General features: G+C 46.8%; 1 protein-coding gene across 6 annotated transcripts in view; it reads right to left on the bottom strand.

The window, feature by feature from the left end:
* The window catches only part of LOC138516079 (uncharacterized), a 159,489-nt gene that overhangs the window by 112,630 nt on the left and 19,260 nt on the right, over positions 1-27,599 (bottom strand). For 4 of the 6 annotated variants that reach the window (XM_069630898.1, XM_069630903.1, XM_069630899.1 and 1 more), the window contains exon 2: positions 17,552-17,763. In XM_069630898.1, coding sequence (XP_069486999.1) covers positions 17,552-17,716 — 165 coding nt within the window. In that variant the 5' untranslated portion in view covers positions 17,717-17,763. The remainder of the gene's footprint in view (positions 1-17,551; positions 17,764-27,599) is intronic. The other 2 variants (XM_069630901.1, XM_069630902.1) reach the window with 1 other exon arrangement.

The raw sequence follows: 27,599 nt of genomic DNA, 5'->3' as shown, positions 1-27,599 counted from the left end.
CCCTTGCAACACTTTGTAGCTTTGTACAAAGTAATCTGCACATACACGACCCCCCCTGCCACCCCCCCAAAGTGGTGCGAGATTTTTTGGTGTATTCATTCCCAATCCAATCCCCAGAATGCTGACCGCAAAGCAATCAATGAAATCATAGTAACTCCTAAAGTCCCATGATACACCCCACTACTGCCTCTCCCCCAGCCCTCAAACTGAAATCATCATCTACTGGCAGATAAGGGCGACAATGTGAAATAAGGTTTGTTTAACTCTGTAAGTCTCCGCAAAACCCCACTAGATGGTCGACCCAATGGAAATGCAGGCCTGTCTCAGTGGAACCAAGTTATTAACTGAAAGGCATGCTAGGATCAGAGTTTTACAACCACAAGAAAAAAGAAACCCAACACTGTGTCTAAGAAATAAAGGGGCATTAAATAACAATGCATTTAAAAAAGTTTTGAGACATCCACACCCGAATTAGTTAAAATGAACACAAAATGACCACGTAATTGTCCTCTAGCAAATAATTCCAATAACATGGTATTGATACGATTACAAACTATGCCAAACATTCATGCTACCTATCGAGCCAGACATCCACATTTCAATCAATAAAGCATGCTGGTAGGAGGGAATATGGCAAAAGATGATTTTGCATTGTAAAGTATTAAGAGCAAGTTGGCCCTCACTATTTTCTGATCACATCAGGGATAGAAATAATTCCATTAGCAGGAGCTAAAATATGTTCCTGGGTATTCGGCAACATCCAGTAAATCAAGAGCCATCTCGGATGAAATGAGAGCCATTTTGTGTTTTGCAAATCCATGAGAGGCAATTGATACCTGTCCAATTTAAAGGACTGTTTAAGGCCTTATGTCCCCAATGCTCATTTACTCCCCAGTTAATCTCACAAGCTGTTATGCACAGGTTAGTCTGGGAGTGAAATGTAGCACCTGGTAGCTTTTGGGGTTAGGTTCTCCTAGGATACAACCATTAGCTGGAGGAGAGGCTGCCAGGCTACGTACTCTTGAAAACGCAAAAGGGCTCATTCTGATTCGTGCCTTATTCCATTTCAAATGGAGTACAAAAGCTCTCCCAAACGTAACTTCCTATAATTATTGCTCTGGTAAGTCCCTGGAGTGATGACTGGGAGATCAACTATGGGGCACTCCAGATATAAAATCTCCATATTTTGGAAACACGTTGCATTCTCACTGCATTTAAAACCAAGACGTATTTTCCATCCAAGCCAAATAGTGTGTGCATAGTCCAATAATGGAAATGTGGGTTGCACCAAGTATGGCCATGCCCCACCCATTGAAGTATGCACGAAGATACAAATTGAGTACTGGCCTATGGCAGTAACACCAAGTCATGTTGCTGCTGTTAGAAGTAGAATAGGGAGTGCACATTGCATAGTTTACCTTCCACTCTTAGCACAGACAGACAACAGCCAAGGCCATAAACAAAATAAGGCAGATAACTCAGGCCTGGGAACTTCCTTAAAAGTAGATCATAGTGGATTGCCCATCCTTCCTTAATCACGCAACTTGACACTGCGCAAGGTGTTTGCAGATTAGGCGTAAATGCATAATATGTAGAGGGTTGACCCTAGGAGGGGTCACAAAAGGACCAATTATACAAGGGTTCACTCACAGATATCGATGTCCGATCAACCATCAACGAATGATCGTTGAGACTAGAAGTTTTAAAGTTGTTTCAAACGTCATTTTGAGATACTTTGTATGCTCTTCTAGCTGTTGTCTTTTTGGAATATTTCTTATGCACCTGCAGTTATTCCGATTGAGTTTGCCCCCCCCCCCCCTGCACACCCATCATTGGTATTTTGGGCCAATCTTAACAGTATAAACTAACAGCACTTCTGTGCTGTCTAAGTTTAGTACCCAATGCATACACACCAAAGACTAACTAACAACCGCTTGATGAAGGAGACGGTAAAACCCATATTCAAGAATTTGGGTCGGAGAGGAAGCTTTGTGTTACTTCCACAGCAAGTGCCAATATAATTCCATTCACCCATCACTTGCCGAATATAATCCTGTGCCAGTGGAACCGGATTTGAAAAGTGGGAGGGGTATGCGTTTTATTAGGAATTTCCTTATCCTGGATGTGAAAACCAAGAGTGTTCCACTTCTGCAGGTTTGGCTGAGTACCATGCATATTTAGATCAACTAATTTTAGTTTGCATATGGTATACACATAAACCAACCTCACATTCATGCAGGGGCAAAATTATGTAAATAAGATAGGTTGGTACCAATACGTTTTTGATACTGGAGATCAAACTTGTTTTATTGGTTGAAGTGGATTTTTATGAAAATTATAGGACAAGTGCATAATGGTCACAGAATGAAGAACGGATTAGAGACCGTTGCATTTCAGAGTATTGTTAGAAATAAACTCCCGGCTTGGCAGCCATGGAATAGGCTGCTTTATTCATGTGCTCCTGGATCAGACAAATGATGCCTTCTGACCACCTATTCCAATAAGTAATGTGGCAGGAAGAAACACGAATGTGAGCCGAACCCGATGCATCTTCCTCCGTAAGCAGATTGTCATCGACGAAAGTGATGAAACTTTGTAGCCTCCGACAGCTGATGCGAGGCTGGCAGCAAGATGGCGGCGAGTACTAAACAAGGAGCCTCCGTGAGCCCGTACCGTGCCTATTATGAGAAGCGCTGCAGCAGGGAATGGGCGCTTATCCCCGAGTGCGGATGACAACCGGTATACCCTGCAACGGAACGAAGTGCTGGAGCACCCGGATCACGGGGAAGGTGAGGGAGGACCCTGCGGGTGACTGCAATGCATACGCACGAGCACGAGCTGCGAAGCCCGGGGGCCCCCAAAGACACGGATGCCAGGCGCCCGGGATTTGGGCTGACAGCAGACACAGGCGCCGCAACAAAGGAGGCTGATCCGGGGACAGGTGCAGCTGCGCATATCAACAATGTAGCACAAGCACAGAGAACAAGACGTGCAGCCATAAGAAAAGATGCACCGTACAGGAGGCGCGGGCGAGCTCCGAGGGCTGGCTTAAAAAAACAAACGGGCAATAATAAACATCATTGGCCAATAATACTGCACGCCAGCGGACGAAAGTTAAAGAACACAGCCCTCCTACAGTAAGATGTCAAACACAAGTGCAACATCTCCCATGCGGCAAAGAGGCACTGCATTGAAGAAAGTCCTGAATGAGGCCCATAAGACATTGGTGTCAAAACCCAAAGACATCGCCAATCCAGGCGCACATTGTGGTGAAGCTGTGCAGATAGTGCCTGGAAGACGTAGGTAAAGACTGGGCACTGCAAGGCGGAAGACCTCAAGGAGATAGAGGGCTAAACCGCGGCTGGAGGCGCACAGGCAGTGGACGTGGCTGCAAAAATAGGTGTACCCCTCATAAAAAGAAAACAAAACTGGTGCTACTGCAGAGGTGAGGAGAAGGGAGGAAATCCCTGTACGAGGTGCAAGAAGACCCCGCAAAAGTTCGTAGTCAAGAGAAGCTAGCGCCCAACCTGTCCGCCACCAAAATAGCGCATAAGCCCTAAGGTGGGGGTTGGACCTAACAGAGCGGATGAGAACGCTGCCTGGGCATGCATGGTGTACACAGAAGCTAGGCCCGGAGGTTACTGTGCCAAGGCAGAAATATAGAACTGGTGCAGCACTGAAGCCCCACGAAACTACGCGCACTAGAGTGGGGAAGCCGAGGGTTTGGATCTACAGGCAACATATATAGTAGACCTGCATACTGAAGAAAGTGCACATCGAAGACAGGGCCACAGGGAGCCTTGCACCCAAGAAACCAGAGCTAGGAGCCAGTACAAACATACGGAGGGCACGACCGCAACCTGTGCAACAGACGGAAAGAACAAATGTTTGGCGCAATGGCCCACAAGGGGGGCAAAGGTAAAGGCAAGCAGCCAACAATGGACATATTTACCAAATCACAGCAAGCCCCGACCACGCTTGCACAAGCAACGACTACCACGCCGGAAGAGTTGTCCTTGCCGAGAGACGATCACCAGATCCTGGCAGCCATCATGGAGCAGAAATCCTCATGGGGAGCCGCAAAGGCAGACTTCAAAGCGGCGTTGGAGACCAAGATGGATGCTGTAGGGAATAGAGGTCAACCTTCTAAGACAGGATGGAAGAGCACTTGCGGACCGAACGAGTGGCTCAGAGCGCTGTAAAAACGAATACGGACGTCAGCACCACCAATGCCCAAGAGGTACACATATTGAAGCAACAAATGTCTAACCCGGAAAACAGAGCCGAGGAAGCCGAAGGTCGAGCAAGACGCAACATGTGTGGTTGGCCTGCCGGAAGGAGAAGAGGGACAGGACCCCACAGACTACGTGGAAAACATGTTCATCCAGGAACTAGAAGCAGGCAAGCTTTCCCAGGGGTTCGCGATCGAACGAGCACACAGGGGTAAAGGGTTAAGAGTTAAGGGTTTTTGTTGGGGTACAAGCTAAATATTGGACAGGAGTTGGGAAGGTAAGGCGGGAGGAAGGGATAGGCTAAAACATGGGGGACCTTAAGGTTATTTCCTGGAATATCAGGGGACTGAATAGCTAAGGAATAAGGTTATGATGTACCTAAGGAGACAGAAGATAGATGTGGCTCTACTGCAGGAGACCCACCTCACAAAAGATAAATTGTAGAGGATTCAGAAAAAGTGGGGAGGAACTGTTGTAGGAGCAACATATTCGGTTAATGCCAGAGGAGTGATTACATGGGTAGCACCACATGTCCCATTTCAATTATTACAATCTACAATTGAAGCAGATGGGAGATTGTGGTTGTACGGGGGCTGGTAGAAAAGAAATGTATTATTAACATATGCCCCAAACTATGTTACATACTTTAAGACCATGTATGGCAAATTAAGCCTGCACATTGGGAGGCAGTGATTTGGGGAGGAGATTGTAATTGCACATTAAACCCGAAGATGGATAGGTCGGATGATAAAGACAAGCTCACCCCGGCAGCCAAAGCCCTGCAGGCCCTACTAATGGACCTGCGATTAGAAGACATATGGAGGGGGCGCCACCCACAAGACAGACGATACTTGCACTATTCCGCCCCACACAACTTGCATACGAGATCAGATTACATATTTGCCATGCAGGAAGTGGCAGCGGAAGGAAGTATTACAGACAGAATATAAGGCGAGGGTCCTATCGGATCACTCGCCATTGTTCCTGATATGGCAATATGCCCTCCCCCCCAGAGCCAGGATACCAACTTGGCGGCTCAGAGCTGAAGCTCTTAAGGATGTAATGGTTAGGGAGGACCTGAGAAGAAATAACAAGGTACTTCAAGACCAATACTGGGAGTGTGAAGTCAGCTGGTACGCTATGGGAAGCTTTTAAGGTGGTAGTAAGAGGGGTGGCAATAGCCAAATCCAAAGGGCTACTGGGAGGTGTACTAAAGGATCTGCAGAAGGCCGAAACCAAACTAGAGAACTCTGAGCAAGGGGGGAGGGGGCGTAGTACGAAGGAGGATGCTGAAATCATAATGCAACGAGTGTGCAGAATACTGGGGAGACTACGCAATCTAAAGTATAAAAAGTATATAGAGAGGCAGCATGCGGGGGGGCGACAAACCAGGAAGGATGCTGGCATGGTTGTACAAAAGGGAGACCCCCAGACTTGCGACAAGGGCAATAACGGGAAAAAACAGGCAACTAGTGGACACCCAAGAGGGTATAAATCGAGAGTTCCTAGATAGGCAATGGAGAAGGTAGCAGTGACAGGGAAATACACACTGGAAGACATTGGCTTGCCATGAATTAGCACAGCAGAGCGTGAGGCATTAGACACCCCAATTACTCGACGAACTGGAGGGGGCGTTAGTACAACTACCCACTAGTAAGACCCCAGGGGAGGATGGGCTCCCCAGCGAATTTTATAAAACATACAAAAACGAGGTGCTCCCCGCTCACAATGTTAAATGAAGCATTTGAGATGGGGATTCTGGCAGCTTCCCTAAGAGAAGCAATCATTCCCCTCCCAAAACCGAATAATCCAGGCAGGGACTGTGGATCATTCAGACCGCTGTCGATGCCAAACCAAGACAGAAAAATTCTCAGTGGTACTAGCAAATAGAATGAAAGGGCTCATTACCAAATTAATACATCCAGACCAAACAAGGCATGTTCCGCGTAGGAACATAGACAACCTCAGACTCCTCCACCGGGTCATAGAACACAACAGAAGCGCGGATGAGATGTCAATTGTATCACTCGATGCGATAAAAATCTTTGACTCTGTCAGATGGCCCTGGCTGATGGCGGCCCTGACTCACTATGGGACCAGGGTACCTCAAATGGGTCAAACTAATATATGGCGCCCCGCTAGCCAGAGTCAAAACTGGCGCCATCATACCCGAGAGATGGCAACTGAGTAGAGGTACCAAACAGGGATGCCCAGGGTCTCCAATGTTGTACATCTTAGCACTGGAATCCCTGGCGATATACCTGAGGCAGCAGTACGAGATAATAGGAATTGGGATAACAGGGGAGCTGCATCAAATCGCTATACGCAGAGGACATGCTGTTATATTTACGATACCCTGAAGAAAATCTCCAATTTGTTTTGGAAGTGATGGAGAGATTCACGTTGCTATCCGGTATAGCAGTGAATCCCAGAAAATCATGAATATTCCCATTAGAAAGGTATGTAGGGGTCCCATGCGATAAGTTACTGGTCCTGCAAATACAGTGGGAGCCAAATAGATACCTGGGGATAGATATTTTTCATACGGTGGAAGCAGAACATCAGTAACACAAAGAAAGCAGTACCAAAAACGAAAATAGCATGAGGTTCTGGTCCAAGCTCCCCCTAGCAGTGATGGGAAGTGGAGCATTGCTGAAGATGGTAGTATTGCCGAGACCATTACATTTGCCAGCATACCAGGTCTGATTTTGAGGGGATTCTGAAACTACAGAGCATATGCAGGGAGTTCCTATGGCACGGAAGGAACAGAATAGCTCTTTGGAAATTACAAAACTCATACGATAAAGGGGGTATAAAACTGCCGAACTACGAGATCTATTACTTAGCAAGTCAACTGCAATAGGTGGCTAAATGGCTGTCAGAAGACCATACCTCAGAATCGATGAGCGCCCTAAGATGCTGGCACTAGGTTTGGCGATTATGGTGAAAAGCTCGTCAGGTCAGGGAGAACCCGACACTGTCCTCCACAAATACTGCTGGTTGCACTGGTGGAAGGGATGAGCAATTAAAAGACAATTAGGAGACACTAGGAACCAATGGGAATCGTACAAAGGGAGATATATGACAAGGAGGGGAAATAAAGGACTTTGGGAGGCTGGTTGAGGAAACTGGGGTGCATGAAGGGCAATCTAACATGGTCAGAGATAATTATAGAAGAGTGGGGGGCGTGGCTTGATGGCTACGTGAGAGGACGTTCCTTGGAGGAGCTCCCGATGATCCGATCCTGAGAAAAAGTGATGGTTGTTGGTGGACTCGAGCCCACAGTGCATCTAAAGGTGTATGAGGGGGGGGCACACGGTGCATGCCCTCCCCAACGGCGAGACTGCATATTCACGGAACCAGACCCTGAAGAAGGTGGCGATCGTGCAAAGGAAGGGGAAGCACCCAAGATGGCCGCCTGTGGACAAAGGGCCATAAAAGGTCCGATGAACTGAGGAAGACAAGGTTGGTCGGAACGTGGGCGAGCCCAACCAGATACAGGTCGCATGCGCCTCGGGCTGAAGGCAAGAACAAAAGGGCGAGCCCCCACTGCAGAGGCCATGGGTCGTGGCGAGCTAGCAGAGTGAATCCAGGTTCAGCGAAACCTCGTTGTGAAGGGGCCGGCGAGCGAACCCCGCAAGGATACAGTGGGGCGCGTGGGCCCAATCGACGCAACAAGATGTCTTCCAAGGTGGTGCGACCCCGGATCAAACAGCCTACGATGGAGACCTATGCCAGGTCGCCCTCGGACGCGGAAGGGGGCAAGAGCAAAGAAACCCCTGCGGCAGCGACGGACCCACCGGGTACTATCCAGGAGGTGCTGGCAGCAATGGCCAACTTGAAGGTGGCCTGGGAGACAAAGCTGGGCCTGGCCATGAAAGAGTTGCAAGAGGGCCTAAACCTCAAGATAGGAGCTGTCCGAGAAGAAGTGAACCTGTTGCGCCAGGATGTGCGAACGATCGCAGAGCGCACTGGGGAACTGAAGAAGGAGTTGGCCCCGACTGTGAAGGCGTGCAATACACACGCCAAGGAACTTCATGCCCTCGTGCAACGAGTGGGAAATTTAGAGGACAGAGCAGAGCAGGCGGAGGGGCGCGCCAGGCGCAATAACATTCGCATAGTGGGGGTACCGGAGGGAATGGAAGGATCGAACCCCACGGATTTCGTTGAAACCATGCTTTTACAGGAGATTACAGGCGGAGAGCTGACCCAGGGGTTCGCGGTCGAAAGGGCGCACAGGGCCCCGACCAGGAGACCGGCCCCAGGAGCCCCCCCGCGGCCATCGATTGCAAAGATCTTGAACTATCGTGACCGCAAGAAGATTCTCGAATTTTTCCGGAAAGGGGGCACGATAGAAAGGGGGTCAGCGAATATAACAGCGTATCCGGATTACACGCTGCTTGTACAACGGAGTCGGATGAACTTTGGAACGGTGAAGGAGGCTCAGAGAGGCAGGCCACTGCTACATGTTGCTTTACCCCACTAGGTTAAAGGCGATTCATAAGAACAGATCCCTCTTTGAGACGCCGAGCGACGCGATGGAATGGCTGGATATGCAAGGTCGACCACAGGAATCGGATGCCCAGACAGAAGCGGATGGAGATAAGTAGCACACTGCAGAGGCACCCGTGAGGCCATAGCTATGACATTGGGACTAGAATATAGTTTGATATTGTGCTTGTGTGGGGGGGAAGTCACGGCATCTGCCGGCGGGTCCCGTTGAATTCACTTTTCCTAAACAGATGATTGGGAGCTCCTGGGGAGCAACCTCTGCACCAGATAGTAGTACACTTAGTTAGGTCACGGTTAGATTGGTGACACCCCGCGGGGTCCTTGTTCTTGGTCACGAGACGGGTCCAGACGTGGGTAGGCCTGAGATCCAGGGATGGAGCTGGGCTATTGTTGGGGGTTGGTGAGGGGGAGGGGGGAGTTGTGTGCAGTGGTGTGAGGTCGGGGAAGGGGGGAGGAGGGCATGGTTTGTTAACAGATGGGAAAGCCAGGAAGCGACCCTACATGGGGACCATTATGGGGAGGGATGGGACGGAGATAGACCGACTAGATGGCATCGGGTAATCTCAATTGTGACCTGGAATGTACAGGGCCTCAAAAGCTACCTTAAACGTAACAAAGTGATGATGTATTTAAAGAGGATGTGAGTAGACATAGCCCTGCTGCAAGAGACCCACCTCACTAGGGAAAGGCTGGAGGTGGTCGGGAGGAAAAGGAAGGGCACCGTTGTGGGGGCAGCGTACTCAGCGTATGCCAGAGGGGTTGTCACTTGGGTGGCGCCCCACGTGCCATTTTGAGTGCTTGATTCCACGGTGGACCCGGAGGGTAGAATGGTGGGGGTAACGTGTCCCTTGGAAAACAGAAGTACACATAAATTTGTAAGCCCCCAATAACGATATAGCGGCCTCCTTTAGGACCCTCTACGGTAAACTTGGCCCCCTGGCGGGGGGTACGGTAGTGTGGGGGGGGACTTTAACTGTACCGTAGACCCCAGTATGGATAGGTCCAAGGACAGGGCAGGAAAAACGACACCCGCGGCTAAAGCGCTGAGTACCTTACTGAAAGACCTAGGCCTAGAGGATGCGTGGAGAAGGCTGCATCCCACGGATAGACAGTACTCACTACACAGTGCCACATGATTTGAACACAAGGTTAGACTACATGTTTGTAACAGCCGGGATAGTGAGAGAAGTAGAAGGAGCAGAATACAAAGCCCGAGTGCCGTCAGACCACTCGCCCTTGGTGGTAGACTGGAGACACCAGCCCCCACGACCGCAGATCCCTACATGGAGACTTAGGACCAAGGCTCTGCAGGATGAGGGGTTTCGGGAGGGCCTGAGGGACGCCATTGAAGAATATTTTGATACAAACACGGGAAGCGTAGGCTCTGTGGGCACATTGTGGGAAGCGTTTAAGGTGGTGGTGGTGCGTGGGATAGCCATCTCCCAAGTTAAGGGGCTACAGGGGGGTCGGGGGGTCGGAAAGGAGCTCTGGGAGGCAGAAAGGGAGCTAGAGGAGCTCACGCGTTGTGTGAGCACCGCTCATGATAACAGAACCAAAGTAGAGGAGCTACAGTTGTCCTGCAGTGCACTCTAGACTCAGCTACAGGAAATATACGGAGAGGATACACGCAGGGGGCGACAAACCGGGCATATTGCTGGCTTGGCTGTACAAGAGTGAGACCCCCCGCTCAGTGATTAGTGAGATTCAGGTTGAAGGAGGTAGCATATGCAACACCCAGAAAGAGGTAAAAGAGAATTCCTTAAGTTTTACAGACACTTGTATGAGGACACGGGGGAGGATATGGGCCAAGACATACTAGACACATTGGGGGACATTGAGCTGCCCACCTTAGATGATCTAGAACGTTCTGAGTTGGACGCACCCGTCACCTCGGATGAGCTGGAGGTAGTGATTCGGAACTTGCCCACTTGTAAGGCGCCGGGTTCGGATGGGCTGCCCAGCGAGTTCTACAAAACGTACCAGCAAGAGTTGCTCCAGCCACTGCTTGCCACTTTCAACGAGGCCTATGAGAAGGGAGAACTCCCATTGTTCCTCCGTGAGGCTGTAATCATCCCACTCCTGAAACCAGGCAAGCTAGCCGCGGAGCGCAGGTCCTACAGACCGTTGTCCATGCTCAACCAGGAGAGCAAAATACTTCCGTTGGTGCTGGCTAATAGGCTGAAGAGGGTGATTAAGAAACCGATACACCCAGATCAGACGGGATATGTTCCGGGTAGGAACATCACCAATAACCACCTGAGGCTACACCATGTCATAGACCAAACTGAGGAGGACACGGGCGAGCTGGCTATAGTGTCGTTAGACGCGGTCAAGGCCTTCGACTCGGTACGATGGCCCTGGCTGAAAGCGGTCCTGAAGGGGTAAGGAGTGGGACCCGGATACCTCAGATGGGTACAGTTGTTTTACAGCACCCCGATGGCGAGGGTCAAGACAGGGTCCACGGTCTCAGATTCTTGGCAACTGGGCAGGGGGACCAGACAGGGATGTCCCTAGTCACCTATGCTATATATACTGGCATTGGAGCCGTTGGCAATATGCCTGCATCAACAATATGGGGAGGCGGGCATAAACACGGCCAGTGGAGAGCATCTGATATTATATGCGGATGATATGCTCCTTTATTTGCGCTACCCAGAAGAAAACCTACAGTACATCCTAGAGGTGATAGAACGGTGCGCCATCCTCTCCGGTATATCGGTGAACCCTGGAAAGTCCAGCCTGTTCCCTTTGGGTAGATATAGGAATGTCCCGGTGCAGAGGCTGCCTGTTCTGCCAATACCATGGCAGCCCGTAACGTTTAGGTATTTGGGAATAAACGTTTGTCACAAGATCGAGACAGAACACAAGCACAACACGGAAAAAGCGATAGAGGGGATTAAGAACAGTATGGTATTCTGGTCCAGATTGCCCCCGACCATGATGGGGTGGGCGGCCTTGCTCAAGATGGTGGTCCTGCCTAGACTCTTGCACTTCTTTATAAACGTCCCGTTTGATACCCAGGAGCCTATTCGCAAAACTTCACAGCGTATGTAGAGGTTTTGTGTGGGGCAGCTCTAGGAATAGGGTGGCTCTGTGGAAGCTCTAGAACCCGTGTGACGGGGGGGGGGGGGGGGGGGGGAACAGGCCTGCCCAACTTCGAACTCTATTACCTGGCGGGGCAGCTGCAGTATGTGGCCAGGTGGCTCTCGACTGAAGATTCGGCAGGAGTCAGGCTCCTGCGCGAAGATACAGCCCCATACTTTGATGGAAGTGGGTGGTTGGGCAGAGATAAACTGGTGGGCAAGGGACAGCTACTGAGGTTGGGCTGGGAGATCTGGCACAGGACATGGAAGATTGGGGGACTCCCATACTCCCAGCAGGCCCCTTTGGCGGCTCTGTGTGGGAGTGACTCAACTACTTGAATCGGTCCGCAGATACTGGGAACAGGTAGGCCTAGCCACCCTCGGGGACATATAGCAGGAAGGGGAGGCGGTGGACTTTCAGCGGCTGCAGGAAGAGACGGGAGTACATGGTGGCCAATATATAACCTACACTAGGCTGGTGAAAAAGACTAGAGAAAGATGGCCGGAGACAGTGCTCGCGGAGGATCCAGATGCCTCCCTGGAAACCATGTATGATGTATCGGAGGGCGGGCACGAAATAGCGAGGATATGAGCTCCTGCGAGCAAGAGCAGGGAAGGAGTTGCTCCAATTGAGACAAGATTGGGAGGAGGATGTGGGAGGACCCATGACAGATGGGCAGTGGGAACGGGCCCAGAGGTACCATAAAACGGTATCCCGTAACGCGAGATTCCAACAGCTTCAATTGTATGTTACCCACAGGGCTTACTTAACCCCTGTGAAGATTGCAAAGTTTGGGGGATCAGCTATGCAGCAATGCCCCAGGTGTGGGGAGGTGAACGCAGGATTGTTACACATGTTTTGGGCTTGCCCGGAGGTGCATAGATTTTGGAACGAGGTCAAGGCGAGACTGGCTGGCGGGGGGGATGGTGCTGGATGTGGAATCGGCCTGGTCATGCATGCTTGGACTATTCCCTAGACCCCGGCATTTGAAACACATAAGCAAGATGAAGGACCTGGCCTATGTCTTGGCCAAACGTAGGATCGCCATGGCTGGAAGGCGGCCCACAGACCTAGGGTGGAGTTATGGTGGACATACCTCTTGAGGTGGGCGTAAACTGAATCCGTAGTCTGGTTTGAAGCGGTCACCGGGGGGTGGGGGGGGGCGAAGAAGCAGGGCCCTTGCTGGCCTGGTTAGCAAACCCTCACCAGGGTGACAACGAAACCCGATTGATGGCTGTCTAGGTAGTGTGCCACCCAATGATGTTCCCGCAAATATGTGAGAACTGGCTCTAGTTTAAAGGGGGAGTTGGAAAATGTGTTGGAATATGATGCTCTATGTTTTGAAACAGTTGTAGTGTGTTTGACCTTAAAAAATAAAATAAAAATATATCAAAAAAAATTATAGAAGAGCAACCTGACACCACCATGATACTATATAGGATATTGCAGAGGATGGGCACGAGATATCTAGGCTATACGAATTTCTAATGACCAAAGCGGGGAAGGAGGTGACAAATGAGACGGGACTGGGAGGAAGAGGTGGGAATACCAATGAGCGATGGGATGTGGGAGCGAGTGCAAGGGTGCCACAAAAAATGCGAGGCTACAGCTATATCACATCCACAAACACATCCACAAACAAACCGTCACATCCACAAACACAAGCAAAGAATGGTGTACCACCATCCAAGATGCTCTTGCCTCCAAAATCAATTCCAAAAAATTACTCCTAGCTACAAAAAAAAACCCTTCCCCAACCCCTGTGCCCTTTCCAGTGACAACTCCAATCCCCCCTTCCAATTCACACCAGTCACCCACAATCTCGTACTCGATACTATCTCCAAACTAAAAGCATCCAACTGCAAAGGAGATACTGTCCCAGCCAAACTAGTCAAAGCCTGTGCACCCACCCTGACCCCCCTCATCACCAAATTTGTCAATGCCTCATTCAACTCCAATACAGTTCCGACTTGCATCAAAGAAGCTTGGGTTACACCACTTCTAAAAAAATCAAATCTAGACCCCACCATTCCAACTAACTATCGCCCCATAACCACGGTCCCATTCTTACTCAAAATCATCGACAAACTGGCCTACAACCAAATTCAAACCCATTTAGAATCTAACCAGCTCCTCGGCACCAGACAATCAGGCTTCAGGCCCAACCACAGCACTGAAACAGCACTCTTGGACCTCAAAATCCAGATGGATGCCATTAGAGACTCAGGGAAACTTTGCATTCTCCTGTTGTTGGACCTCTCAGCAGCGTTCGACCTGGTGGACCACGACAAACTCTGCAACTCACTTGCCCGTGAATTCAACTTCTCTGGGGCTGCCACTGCTTGGGTGAAATCTTTCTTAACTGACCGCACCTCCAGAGTGTCCATAGGCAAAGAAGCAGCCAACCCCATCCCAGTCCCCATAGGAGTGCCCCAAGGATCTTGCCTTTCTCCCACGCTGTATAACGCATATACCAAGCTCCTGTTCTCTGCACTTGACGATATGGGTGTCATTTACACTAATTTTGCGGATGACACCCAGATCCTCATACCTCTTACAGGCAACTATGACCAGGACACTTTAGCTATCAATAAAATTTATGTCATCATACAAAACTGGATGGCTTTGAACAGCCTATGTCTTAACGATGAGAAGACGGAAGTCCTCATCGTAGGAGCTCCAGCCAAGTTAGCAACCCTTCAGCCAGAATATTCAACTATCAACATCGACGGCACCAATATCCCAGTGTCAAAACAAGTAAAAACACTGGGCGTGTACTTCGATGCTAGCCTGACCATGACCAAACAGATCAATGCACTTTCCTCCTCCACGGCCTACACTTCCAAATTAATCGCACTCAGCCGACAATTTCTGACCCCAGCAAACTGCCTCACCCTGGCCAGAGCACTGGTCCTATCGAAATTGGACTACTGCAACGTATTACTACTGGGCACATCCAACACTAACCTAGCCAAAATGCAACTTTTGCAAAACAAAGTCCTGAGGGCAGCACTAGGCATAAAAAAATCAGACCATATATCCAAGACCAGGAAAGATGCCCACTGGCTCCCCATCAAAGCCCGCATCATTTTCAAAACACTATGCATCACCCACAAATGCATTACTAAAAAAGGACCTACCTACCTCAATAACACTCGGCATCCTAAAACTAACATAAGATTACTGAGATCCAACCACAAACTCCTCCTCGACCCCCCTCGATTCAAAACCACTAGAGCAGGTGGCAGCAGCTTCACCACTTTAGCCCCCAAACACTGGAACACCCTACCCATCACCATCAAAACAGCATCCTCCTTCAAGCTCTTTAAGAAACAGCTAAAAACCTGGTTATTCAACCAATATTAGCACCCTAAGATAGGACCCCTCCATCGGACACTGTTGTAAATACTTAGGCCACTGTATATTTTTGTGAATATGTTGTAACCTATATCTTGTATTGCACCCTCTGTAATGTTTTGATTGTGACTAATTCCTAAGCTATCTTATAACCTCGCCGTGACACCTGAGGGTCTGGGCGTGTAACAAATATACAAAATAAATAAAATATATATAACCCACAGAGCATATATGAACCCCCCCCCCCCCAAAGAGCAGCCAAATTTAAGAATGCGGAACGACAAACACGCCCCAAATGCGGGGAAGATAATGCGGGAATTACATGTTTTGGGCATGCTCGGAGATTGGGAAATTCTTGGAGGAAATAGAAAGGGATTAAATGTGGAATCAGCGTGGGCATGTTTGTTAGTATTCCTTAGGCCACACCAACTAAAACATGTGAGCAAATTAAAGGACTTGGCATACATACTTGCCAAGCGCAGAAAAGCTATGGGATGGGATGGAAAGCATGCAATAGATCTAGAATAGAAGCCTGGTGGAGTGACCTAAAAAAATGTACCGAAGCTGAAATAGCAGTATGGCACGAAGCCGGTAACAGGGGGGTGGAAGAGGCAGAAAACCTGACAGCCTGGAAGCACCCAATAGCCACATTATACAGACCTACCCAAGACTGGTCAAGGGACCAGGACTCGGAGAAGTACACAAATAGAAATCCCCTCACTGGAACTAGGTGCAGCGCGAGAGGCGAAGTAGGCTCGGATGGGGGAGGGATGAGCAGCAGAATTGGAAGCGTAAATGTAAATATTGAAATGTCACAATGTGGCGAGTTGGCTGCATTTTGTTTGGTTGTAATAAAACAAAAATTTTAGAAAAGAAATAAACTCCCTACACATCAGGATGATTGAATGTGTACCACCGCCAAGCAAGATGTCACAGGCAGGTTAACCTCAATTGTGTTGTGTAGCCAAGTGCATATATACCGGATATCTTGGTGGGGACTTCCTCTGCATAATGTAAAGTTTGTAGTTACTTTTAACTAAACTGGATGATGAATTCAGCTCGTCTTTTCCCCAGAAATGTGCGACTAAACTAGGGTGGGATGTTAGATTAACATTGCCATTTATCGAAATAACTACACACCTTAGGACTAGGTCAGTCTCCCTATGCAAATGAAGGGGCAGAGTATGCAACAAAAGACCAATGCATCTGGTCAGATAAGCGTTGCCGTAGACAGATAAACTTACTAAAGCAAAATCAATATTGATCTGTGCACACCAAGTTTGGTTTCAATTGTTTGCTTGAGCCTTGAACAGGATAATTCCCTAAAAGCTATATTCAATCATGGAGCGGCGCATGTTATCTAGCCATGTATATTGGACAGGCAGAGTGAACAGTAGTCTTGTACGAGAAAGTGACGTAGCCAAATTGCCCCCATTCTACTCCTCCGAGCTGGCGAATGAATCATCAATACCTCAATCAACACCTACATATTAGATTAGTGGAACATGATCCTGCAAAGATCCAAGATGAAATGGCTGAAAAAAATGAAATGGATGAGAAAAGCAATTACGAAGTTGACCCCGCCAAACACAAAAATCCACAGTGGAGGACTTGTTTAAAATTTGCAATCCGCTTTAAATGCAAGCCAACATTTTGGTCCAGTTGATCTGCTAGTTAAAACGTGACGAGCGACTCCAGTTGGCTTTTGCATTTGCACAGTCTAAAGCCATGTTCCTCCATGCTTTTCCCAACCTGAGGTACTATAACACCAAGAGTGGGTAATTGATTAAAAGGGAGAAGCAGGATAAAACTTCTTAATGCAGGGGCAGGAGATCCTAGTGGGGCCTAAGATAAGTGGTCTGACATTCAACAATCCCTATAGGTCTTTAGATTGATGTGTAGGATTCCGGCCCCAATGCCATTTGTAAACTTTGATCTATCCTTGTCCCACTCTGGCGTCCATTCTATAGATTGAAAGGGCTCCATATAGGATAATTTCTCCATATCTATTCAAATTGAAGATAAAATGCATTGGTAACCACTTACTCCACCATACACTCAAAATATGATCTGAGAACAGTAATGTTACACTTTTGGTTCCCTGGAGTGCATGGACCCATGACTGGTGGGTCATCTATAACTGCTCTACCCAATAATGGTGTACAAATCTGGTTCTCAGATCAAGGGTCTGCAGGTGTTTGTTGAAACAAGCCACAGTAGCATATGCCTACACCCTTTGACAGATTTTATTTTACTGGAAAACTAAGCAAGGAGCCGGGGAAGCTAGTGGACAATAAAGGATCATTAGCCACTTTTTGATTAACTGGGAAGAGCTACATGGAAAACGAAATCCCAAAACATCTTACCACGCCAGCCCAGACGGGTGCCCTGGTTGTGCTCAATGCAGATTCCTTTCTGAATGCACCATCCATGAATCCACTGACAACAGAAATTCCTGCGCAAGCAATTTGACAAATCCCCAAAATGACCATACTTCTCTGGTTAAAAATAAAATAGCGGTAACGATCCATTGCAGAATTCAAGAAGTCACCAACGAGCAATCCGTTTGAAACCTGTGCTGAAACAGAAAAGGTACAACTTATTGCACTGACTGAGTCAGCAGAAACAAGAGAAATAGAACACATTACATTCAGCTACTGGTCCAAACAAGAAAATCCAATAAAATACATTAGGTATTAAATGCTGATTAAGTGACTGAACAACATATCGGGGCTTTGGCTTTTCTGACAAGTTACTGGGTGGGAAGAACACAGAATTAATGAGAATTTAGGAGAGCGCTCTTTGAAAAGGAAAGGATTCTGGCATTTGAGACAGTTGCATAGACCTGCAGCCAGCACAACAGAACCCAGACACCTTACAGAAGGCAAACATGGGGACTAGTCAACACAGCAGAACACAAGTTATAACCAGGAAACCTAGTGCATTGTACAAAACTAGTGCCCCAAACCCGAGATAGAAGACTCTTGCCAAGTAAGAAGTGGTGTGTATGGCAGTACTGAGGGGTGGGGCTGGGGCGTGAATGACTACCTAGCTTTGCAATTTGAATTGGATACCCGTACCCAAACCATGGGGCATCTCCACTATAGGGAGTCATGGGGTCACAAGCATGCGTTCAGCAGTAGAGCTACTTCCGTCAGTGGTTTTGTAGATAGTCGCATCCATTTTAAACAATTTAAATTTTAATATTCATCAAGTCGTGCATAAACAGGTTGCTTAACCAAAAAGAAACTTACATGTCAGACCTGGGAGGGGGGAGAGAAAAAAAAAAAAAAAAAAAAAAAAAAAAAAAAAACGCACCAACTGGATGTTGAGACACTGCTGTCAAACACGACTTAATTGTAATTATATATACTCCATGCAAAATAGGAACTCGTTTCCTCTGTACAGTATATGGGCAGGGGGAGAAAGTACATTTGCCCCAACCAATATGGGTTTTGTCTAAAATAAAAAACACACCTCCCATTTCAAATTAACCAGTTTATTACAAACAGACAGTACCCACCTCACTTATGCCAGGTTAGCGTTTTCAAATTCAAAACCCAACATTTCAGGAGTCTGTTTATGAAATGAGCCTGAAATGTTATATGGCGACTCGAATACTTAAGGCCAAGCTTGTAAGAGAAGAAACAAAACGTCAACTTTGTGTTTACTAGTCACTAACAAACCATGCACTATTTAAGGAAGATCCTTCTTTGTATGGGAGACCAACTCGGCAACAGCAATTTGATCAGTACGCCAAAATCTACAGATGGCAGACAATGCTTTGGACGCACAACAGCACCAGTATCAAATAAGTCGGATTTAGTTCTGTTGACTGCTAATGTGCATGGACCATAGACCATAACCTATTCAAGCTCTCACGGCAGCTACGTCCAGCTTTTATTTTAGACCAGCTAAAATCCCAAGAATAATATCTATATGGCATTCCATAGCAGGGGGAGGTGTGTAGAGAAACCCCTTGATGGTAAAACCATAGGGTTCAGCATTGCGCTTCAAAGTAGAAAATTGGGCTGGTTTCATATCCAACATTAAAACAGAAATACACAAGCACAACTATGTATATTTAAAGTAACTTACCCGAGGACTAGATTTTGGAGAAAAAAAAAAAAAAACTAAGGAATTTATTTGCTACAACTGGTCACCACAAAACCTGCCATCCAGTTACCAGCCAACGTTCCTTATTCAATACATTTCCTACCTCTGCCCTCTTCTAGGTACAAGCCCTGTGAGTCTCTTCGGACACCTATATCATCAATCCAAGACCCACGTTCTACCTAAATGTTGGCCCCTGTACTACCGACATCTGATGTGTTCAGACTTCAACCCCAGAACCTGGTGAAGAGGCACACTTCCAGCAACCTCCACGATTGCATGTGGGCAAATACTGGCTCAGTGACCAAAATACACATCACTCTTGGAAAACAACCTGCAGTCAGTCAAAAGACTAGATATTGACCTCCAATTTCCTATAGTCTAAAGCACTTTCAATATCAAAACCGTCAATACCGCTTAGTAGCCTATACACAAAAATATGGACATGCCGAAAGGCGTTGACCAATATCCTACCCCCTCAAACATGAAAGGAAATTAAAATTAGGTCAGGGTGCCAAACGTAAAATGTCCAGTAACCACTGGCTAGTGATAAATCCCAAGTGTAAGAGATGGTGTGATGTGTGCAGAATTGAAGCAGCGAATGACTGGTTTGCAAATCGAAATTTGTACCCTGGATTAGAGCACAAAATTTCAATTCAATAGGTGGACAGTTAAATGGTCTTAATCATTTGGGATTAAACACTAGAGATCACACTCCGATTACCCATTAATTGCCACCTTCAAGTGATTGATAGGCCAGTTGAGTAGCAGGTCATGAATGAGAAACCTTGCCGAGAAATCAGGACAACAGAATTTGCTCTTACAAATTAGGGCAGCAACAGAATTAACAGACCCTCACTGATCCGAGCCTCAGCGTCTAACAGGTGACCATATGAAAATTTAACTAAGCAAATTGCAAAGTTGCATATGTGGAAGACTTGATATTAAGTTAAACAAAGGTTTTGGCTGATGCTTCGAGGGAACAGAACACTGAAAAAAAAGCATAAAGCAGGAATTGGGGTTAAAAATGGTTCTGCATTACATGACGCAAACCAAAGCATGGGTTTGGCCGACTAGGATATCCAAGGAGCTGGCGTCATCACCAATTGGTTGTGTTGGGGGAAGCTAGTCTTCCAAGTAAACAAAATTAAGAGTCGTTCAGGAAGCCGTCAGCAGAAAAGCCATGGACCAGGCAAATGGCCGGCAGACATCTGTTCAGGCTAGGATCATGTTCTCTAATACAATAGCAAATGCTCTTGAACCCCACTAGCTGGTAGTTAGCCATCCTCATACCAATCTTTAAGGGTGATCTAAGGAATCCAGCCTGTAAATCGCCGGTCTATTGGATGAAGCCAGTAAAGCTTTTAGTGAAGATTATTGCATAAGTAGTACATTCAATTTGTATTTTCAAGGGGTTGGGTCTGAGACTACAGACAGTAGGCTCTGCTCAGGACCTTCGGTTCCAATTAATCCTAGATTTAAAAACAAAAAGTATCCCAACTCTAGAGTTGGAAATTCAATTGGTTAACACTCCCATCTACTTCAGGCTTCCTGAACCCTCCATTATACGTAGATTGTAATTGCCTGCAACCCAAGATCCTTACAGGATAGTGCCGATTTCTTGATCAACCACATTTCTGAAGTAATGGCAATTGGATCCAAGAAGCCCACCCCTTCTAGATCTATAATTTGCCAGGGACAAAGAAGTTTGCAAATGTAGGTATTTCACCAACCTACTGTATTGGTCTAGTCAACATGATGTTTGAGTGCTAGGTAACAAATGCAGGTTTCTTCAGTTTTTTGCCCATGGTACTGGCGCTCATGCATACGATACAAACAGCAAAAACTAGACATTGCAGCTCATGGCGATGGAATTTAGGGCTTTAAAAGCGTATGCACCTTTAGTCACGGCTAAAAAAGGATTTCTTGGAAAAGATTTAAAAGATGTCAACCCCTTCTATTCATGGTGCACCCAGGAGAAGGCTATATATTTGAAACTCCTACTGTGGTTCTCTGTGTAAGCCAATATCCATGCTATTGTTACAAGAGGTTACCTTGGAGGCCGGCTGAAGGGGAATGCTGTGGTTGCATGTAAAGGCTTAAATACTGATTGGGGTTGGCAAGTTAATGTCCAAGATGACTATTTGGTTCTTTTTTTCGGCATTACAACTATCCAGAGTGCCAAAAATAAAGCAGGAAAATGAAATTACTGAAGACTGAAGTCCAGAATCAGATCATCCATGGGTGAAGGTGTACAATTAGTGATGAAGCCTAGGATAACTTTCCTCACACTCCACGCAGTTACTTCTTGTTGGCAGGACGAGCCTCCAGGCACAAAGTATCCGGTGTACAAGACCATAAAAGTTAAGGGGGTATTTTGTTCAAGTTATAGTGTAATCTGTTGTAATTTAGATCCCCAAGTACAGGCATTTATTTTACCCAAGGTCACCTGCTCCGATGTTACTTAAATGAGCCTTGTGTTAGTGAATATTGCCATGCATTGAGCTTAGAAATATTTTAGCAGATATAACCTTCTACAACAGGAGGAACACTGTCATTTTGGGTCTGGTTAAGCCTAGACCAGAGCAAGGAAGTAAGATCTTCTTGAATCTGCTTCAATGTGTGCACAAAAACTGCCAGTCTACTGAAACCCTTGCAGATCTATGCCACTGGTTGCTTCCAGCCGGATGAGATCACTTGGCCCAAGGTTCATTCCAATCATTGTGTTTAATGGACTGGCAGCAGATTTATTATTGGTATAGTGCATTGCAACTCCGGGTGCATAGAATGGCTGTATTTCCCCAATCTACCCCTCCGACCCTGTGGCACCTGCAGAATAACCCAGGCTCTAAGTGCATCTTCCCTTATGCAACCTACTCCTGTGATTAAGACCAGAGTTGGGCAGGCTTGAAGTGGAGCACATGGGCCTCCACTGTGAAGGTTACCACGAGGCCTCTCAAATCAATTCTACAAGACCCTTCACTGAACCCCATGAGGCACAAGTTAAAGAAATGAATATTGGAAGGCTACATGTTACACATTTCCTTGGGCCAATTTTGTAGGTGTAGGAGACCATGGGGATGGGGTCAGCACAGATTTTCCATTTACCATCCTCGCCAAGTCTCATTCCTGCTAGGGGTGGATAGATATTACTCACTCAATTATAAACATTGAATATTTTTTTTATGTAGGATGCAATTCATGGTGGATAAGCCAGAGGCCCTAGTTCTTAGGATTATGCAGTTCAGAATGTTCTCATCTTTCCATAAATTTGTCTTCCACCCACTATCCTCCCTGAGGCGACTTTAAGGTTTCCTCTGGAATTCAGACAGTGGTATGCTGCATTGAGAAATTCTAGGTTACTTACACTTTTTGCTGCAGTTAAGCTAGTTAGTGGTGTGTTCTAGTGTTACATTTGTAGAGCAAATACACATGCCCTCCTGCATCCACATGTGGCCACCTGAACGTGCAATTTTGACCCTGCCTTGTTGGGACCAAGGCCTTTGTAGCCGGTTTAGTAATTGAAGGGTGTAGCAATGTTGCTTGGATGGCCGTTTATTTCAGGTTGGCGTTTCCAAAGCCTTTATTCCCTGGTGAGGATCACTCGAGGAATGTGACGAAGGAACCTGCGGTAGTGACAAATTACTGGTATCCTTTCATTTCATGAATTCGATCGAAACAGAAACGTGAACTAAAGTACCATGCAGTATTCATATGTAAATGGAAAAGGCCTTTAATACATATAGTATTAAATATCCAGATTCTGGTTTATTTTGACTATGAAGGGGTACAAATAAGTTATGCAGGGTCCCATTAGTAGAAGGCTAGTCAGCTCAGTTTAGCTTGCCTGTATGTAGGACAGAAAAATTAAAGGATACAAAATTCAAATGGACAGAAAAAGGAACTAAAACTAAACCCTTCAAATAGCACCAAAACAATCAATGAGCAAAAGCCAAATAATTCGCATATCAAAATGTCACCTATAAATTATCACTTCAAATATGGTTCAAACATATTAAGTGTTGTCCATTTCATGATGCATTAAGAGGTCAAATCTTTCTTAAATGCACAAATCTGTGCCTCCTTTGACCCAACTATTATATCCCTTCATAAAACATCATCTAGTCAGATTACCCAGGTTGAAGGCACAACAAGGGTACGGCGAGTGGGTCAGATCAGGTTTAAACTGCGAGTTCACTGCCAATACAGGGCCACTCTGGCAAGCCCCAAATCATAGAGTATTTTTAGTTGTTCCCAGGACTCATACCCCCAGATCGAAGCCTTACAAAGTGCCATTTGTTGCTTTGCTTTATAGGATCCAATATTTCCATATGGTGGGAAAGTCACGTTATCCAACTACTACCCAGGTTAACCCGGTCTGCTGGCCTCCTCTGTAAAACATGCCTAAAAACTGAGAGACAGCACCTTACCACAATGTTTACACCTCTTTGCACTACCCATGAAAAGATTAGGTAGCCTTAATTTCAAAAGATTTGAGTAATTTAAGACTGGTCATGCATTTGAAGACATCTGCGCAAGGAAGGCATATTTTAACATACTGTAATGCATTATTTAAATTTATAAAGCACTTTCAAAGTGCTTAGCAGAACCAACAAGCAGTGCAAAATCAAGGTCAATAAACAGGAGGAATTAGAAAATAAATCTAGCCAAAGCAACCAAGCAAAAACATTTAGTCGAATGTAGAAAGGTGAAGATTTGACGTCACGGTGAAGAGTGCCACAGTTTAGGAGCCAACATAGAAAAGGAGCAAAAGCAAGGCTGCACAAGGGTGCTTAGGAGAAGAGCGAAGAAACGGATTAGCAGAATGGAGGGCACTAGTGGGAACATGGAAAGGAGGTATAGAAGGGCAAGACCATGATTGGGTTTGTAAATGATTGTCACAAGTAAGCCATGAAAGAGGAGAGATCTGAGACTGGGGGAATATGGGGTTTGGGAGGGGGGGGGGGGTTAGAGAAAGCAGCGTGCGAATAGCAGAGTTGAAAATGGAGCCTAGAGAAGCCAGACAGGAGACCAATCAGTAAAGTAGAGCAGTTGTCAAGCCAGGAGAACACAAGTGCAGAGATTAGCTTAGTAGTGTGGAAAGAGGAGCCCCAGCCTTAGGGATATTGAAGAATTGATAAGGGCAGTGGAAAATTACGCTCAGGACTAAATGAGGAGGAAAGGAAATGCAAGGGGTAGCCCGTGGGGCCATTTGGTTGAGATGGGAATGGCACGCCGTGAGAAAAATGGGACCTCTCCAGGAATAGACAGCAAGAAGGTAGGCAGAAAGTGAAGGGAATTGGAAAATGAAGCCAATTTGGGATTTGTCCACTTAAAATGGGAGGATAACGAGGAAATGAGTGTAAAGGGGTGTAGTATAGAGAGGAGGCAGAGGACTAAACCTTGGGGAACAATGCAGAAGGCTAGGAAGAGCTAGCAGACTAGGACACTGAAAAGCATTTGTGCAGATAGGAGAACCAGTGTGCAGTACTGAGCCAAAGTCCAATTGAAGTAAACAGAAAGTGGGCGATCCACAGTATCGAAAGCTTTACTGTACAGAATACATTTTGAAGGCGTGTGAAAATAAGGGTAGACACTTAGCAAAGCAGTTGTTACGGTGATGAGGGCAGAAACCCTGATTGAAGAGAAAGTAGGATTCAACATAGGAGGAAAGTTGGGAAAAGACTACCTGTTCCAGTAGCTTGGGTATAAGAACATGGGACAGAAGTAGGATCAAGAGAATGTTTCTTTACGATAGGGATAATAGTGGACTTCTTGAATGAGGAAGGAAAGTTAGCGCCAAGAGAGTTGGTAAGTGTGGTAAAGGGGGAAGATTTTAGGAATGAGAAGGTAATATATTATGGTAACTGGATATTGCCAGGTCACTAGCAGAAACTAAAATTCTACCTCATACACTGTCCCACCACTCGCCAGTAGTGAATCAAGACCAACTCAGGATCCGATTAGTTGGCTAGCGATTTAGGAGGCATCCTCTAAAGACACCATATTTAGGGATAAACAGGATGTACATAACTTCACCATGAACACTGGTACGGTACCAAAGTTTATATTATGGGGTGCTGCATCTCCGAGGGAAGGGTTCTGAAGGCACTCGGAAGATCCTGGACATCTCTTGAGATCTGGAACAGCAGTTTGTACATGGCGATCAAGATGGCAGGTTTTATTATGTGAGAAGAGGATGCCTCACTGGCCAGGAAAGATTTGGGGGAATCCAGTAGCGGTCACTTATGTGGAGGGTGATTGGACCAGCTGCATGTTGGCATGGGCTATTAGGCACGAGAGGCAAGAGGGATCAACCCTGGAGGTTGAGGACTCTACTGGGATGCCAGTTAGTCCATAGTAATGACAAGACCCTTGATCACCAATACGCCTTCCAAACTCAGGGAAAACAAAGCTAGCTTGGGCAATTTCTTGACCGGGTGGCCCTGGGAAGGCTGGATCCAAAGCAAGTAGACACTGAATGACCCATCAGAGGAAGAAATCTGCTGGGTGAACATGTCTCTCCAACTGAAAGGCTCCTGGATTAGATGGCATCACCGCACAGAGATGTAGAAGGAATAAATAGAACTTTCTTGGCAACTGGAGCGTTAACTGAAACGACAAGGACTGCCTTGGTGACTGGTCTGCTGAAGGCCAACAATTAGCCACAGCAGTGCATCTCGTACAGGCCCCTGCCCTTAATGAACACCAAAAATGAAGTAATTGCTAGCGGATAGCTTGCTGCCATATATGCTGGCATTGGTCCTACCAGACCAAGCTGGATTTATACCTGGGAGGTTCACCCAGAATATACATTGTCAGTTTGCCTTGATGCATAACATTTATGCTGTGGTTCCTATTGCTGTTGCAGTGCTTGATGCTGAGGTGGCTTGCGACTCCATAGAGTGGCCTTTTCTGTTAGAGGTCTTGTGGATATCAGGGTTGGGCCTTGTGTTTTTTCAATGGGTCAGGCTCCTCTATACAGCACCTGGAGCCAGCGTACCAACCAATCAGGTGGTGTCAGAGTATTATGTCCACTAGGGGTAATAGGCAAGGATAGTCCTTCTGCCCATTCTTTTTTGCCTTAGCAATAGAGCCATTGGCCTGAGTGTGAGGTAGAGCTCTCATAAATGTGCCAATTCCCTCCACCGTAGAGACCCCCAGCAACTTTGCTGGATTGAGATTTTTTTTTAACCTGGAGAGAGCGAGATCCTTTTTCCCCACTTAATGTGATTTCTGAGCTTTGTTTCTTCTCGTTGTTTAGTCTGACAAACTCCATAGACATCTTTTACATTGTGTCACACAGCACCTTCAGTGCATACCTTCACAACAGTCGCGGCCACCATTTCTGAGATAGCCCCACCACTAGCGCATACGAGAGGCGCAATGCTTTCCACTACAGCACCGCTTCTCTGTACTAGGACGATTTTCTCTACGACTACAGGAAGTTCCCCCTTCACCAACTAGCCAGGGCTCTGCCTGCAATGCACTAATGTCAATGCCCACTTCAGAAAGGTCTCTACGATTGGACTTACCCCAAGATACCACCCCACCTTCAGGTGAGGGCTCCAGCCAACCACACACGCAAACTAAAGGGTATCAAGACAAGCCTACACTGGTTGTGTGGGGCATGGTACCCCAGTAGGTAAAATATATACATACAGTGGACTATACATACAGTGGATTTACAGTACTGAACAGTCAACAACCATCTGCTTTTCCCAATCCCCGCAACCTCAACTAATTTGACACCCACACTGTAGGTCGACCCTTACCAAACAAAACTGCAAACAACCGCCTTTTTTACCCTAATTTCCCCCTTGCTTTACACCCCCAAAACATACTCACGCGATCCCCAAGGAGCTCGTGTGGCACTTCATCAAGTCGTCCTGCATTTTAGGCCGCAGCACCAGAGCTCTGAGGGGCAGACCGACATTTAACCAATATGGCAACCGCAGACTACTTTCCCTGACTGGTAATAGTCATGAGGCGCCGATGCTGAGGTGCAGACAGAAGACGTCTCGGAATGCCTGGGCTCCTACCCTGGCTTTCCAAATGTGCAGATGGGCCTTTAATCACCTCAACCCAAACAGTACCACCACTTAATAGAATAAACAGCTGCACATACAGGTTTATTGTACAACGCGAGCAGTTAGATGGTGTTGCAGACCAAACTAAGTCTCAATACCATATCAGTTCACATCCTTTATATGTTTTTGCAACAGTACAGCCACCACCTCCGCCACCCCCCCTCCCACCCCCAAACATGATTGGACAAAGAAATCCCATCTTTTCCCCAAT

Source organism: Ambystoma mexicanum, chromosome 6q (assembly GCF_040938575.1).
Source record: "Ambystoma mexicanum isolate Mex_15411 chromosome 6q, UKY_AmexF1_1, whole genome shotgun sequence".
NCBI classification, from domain to species: Eukaryota; Metazoa; Chordata; class Amphibia; order Caudata; family Ambystomatidae; genus Ambystoma; species Ambystoma mexicanum.
Note: the sequence above shows the minus strand (reverse complement) of the source record. Positions and strands in the feature narration are given on the sequence as shown.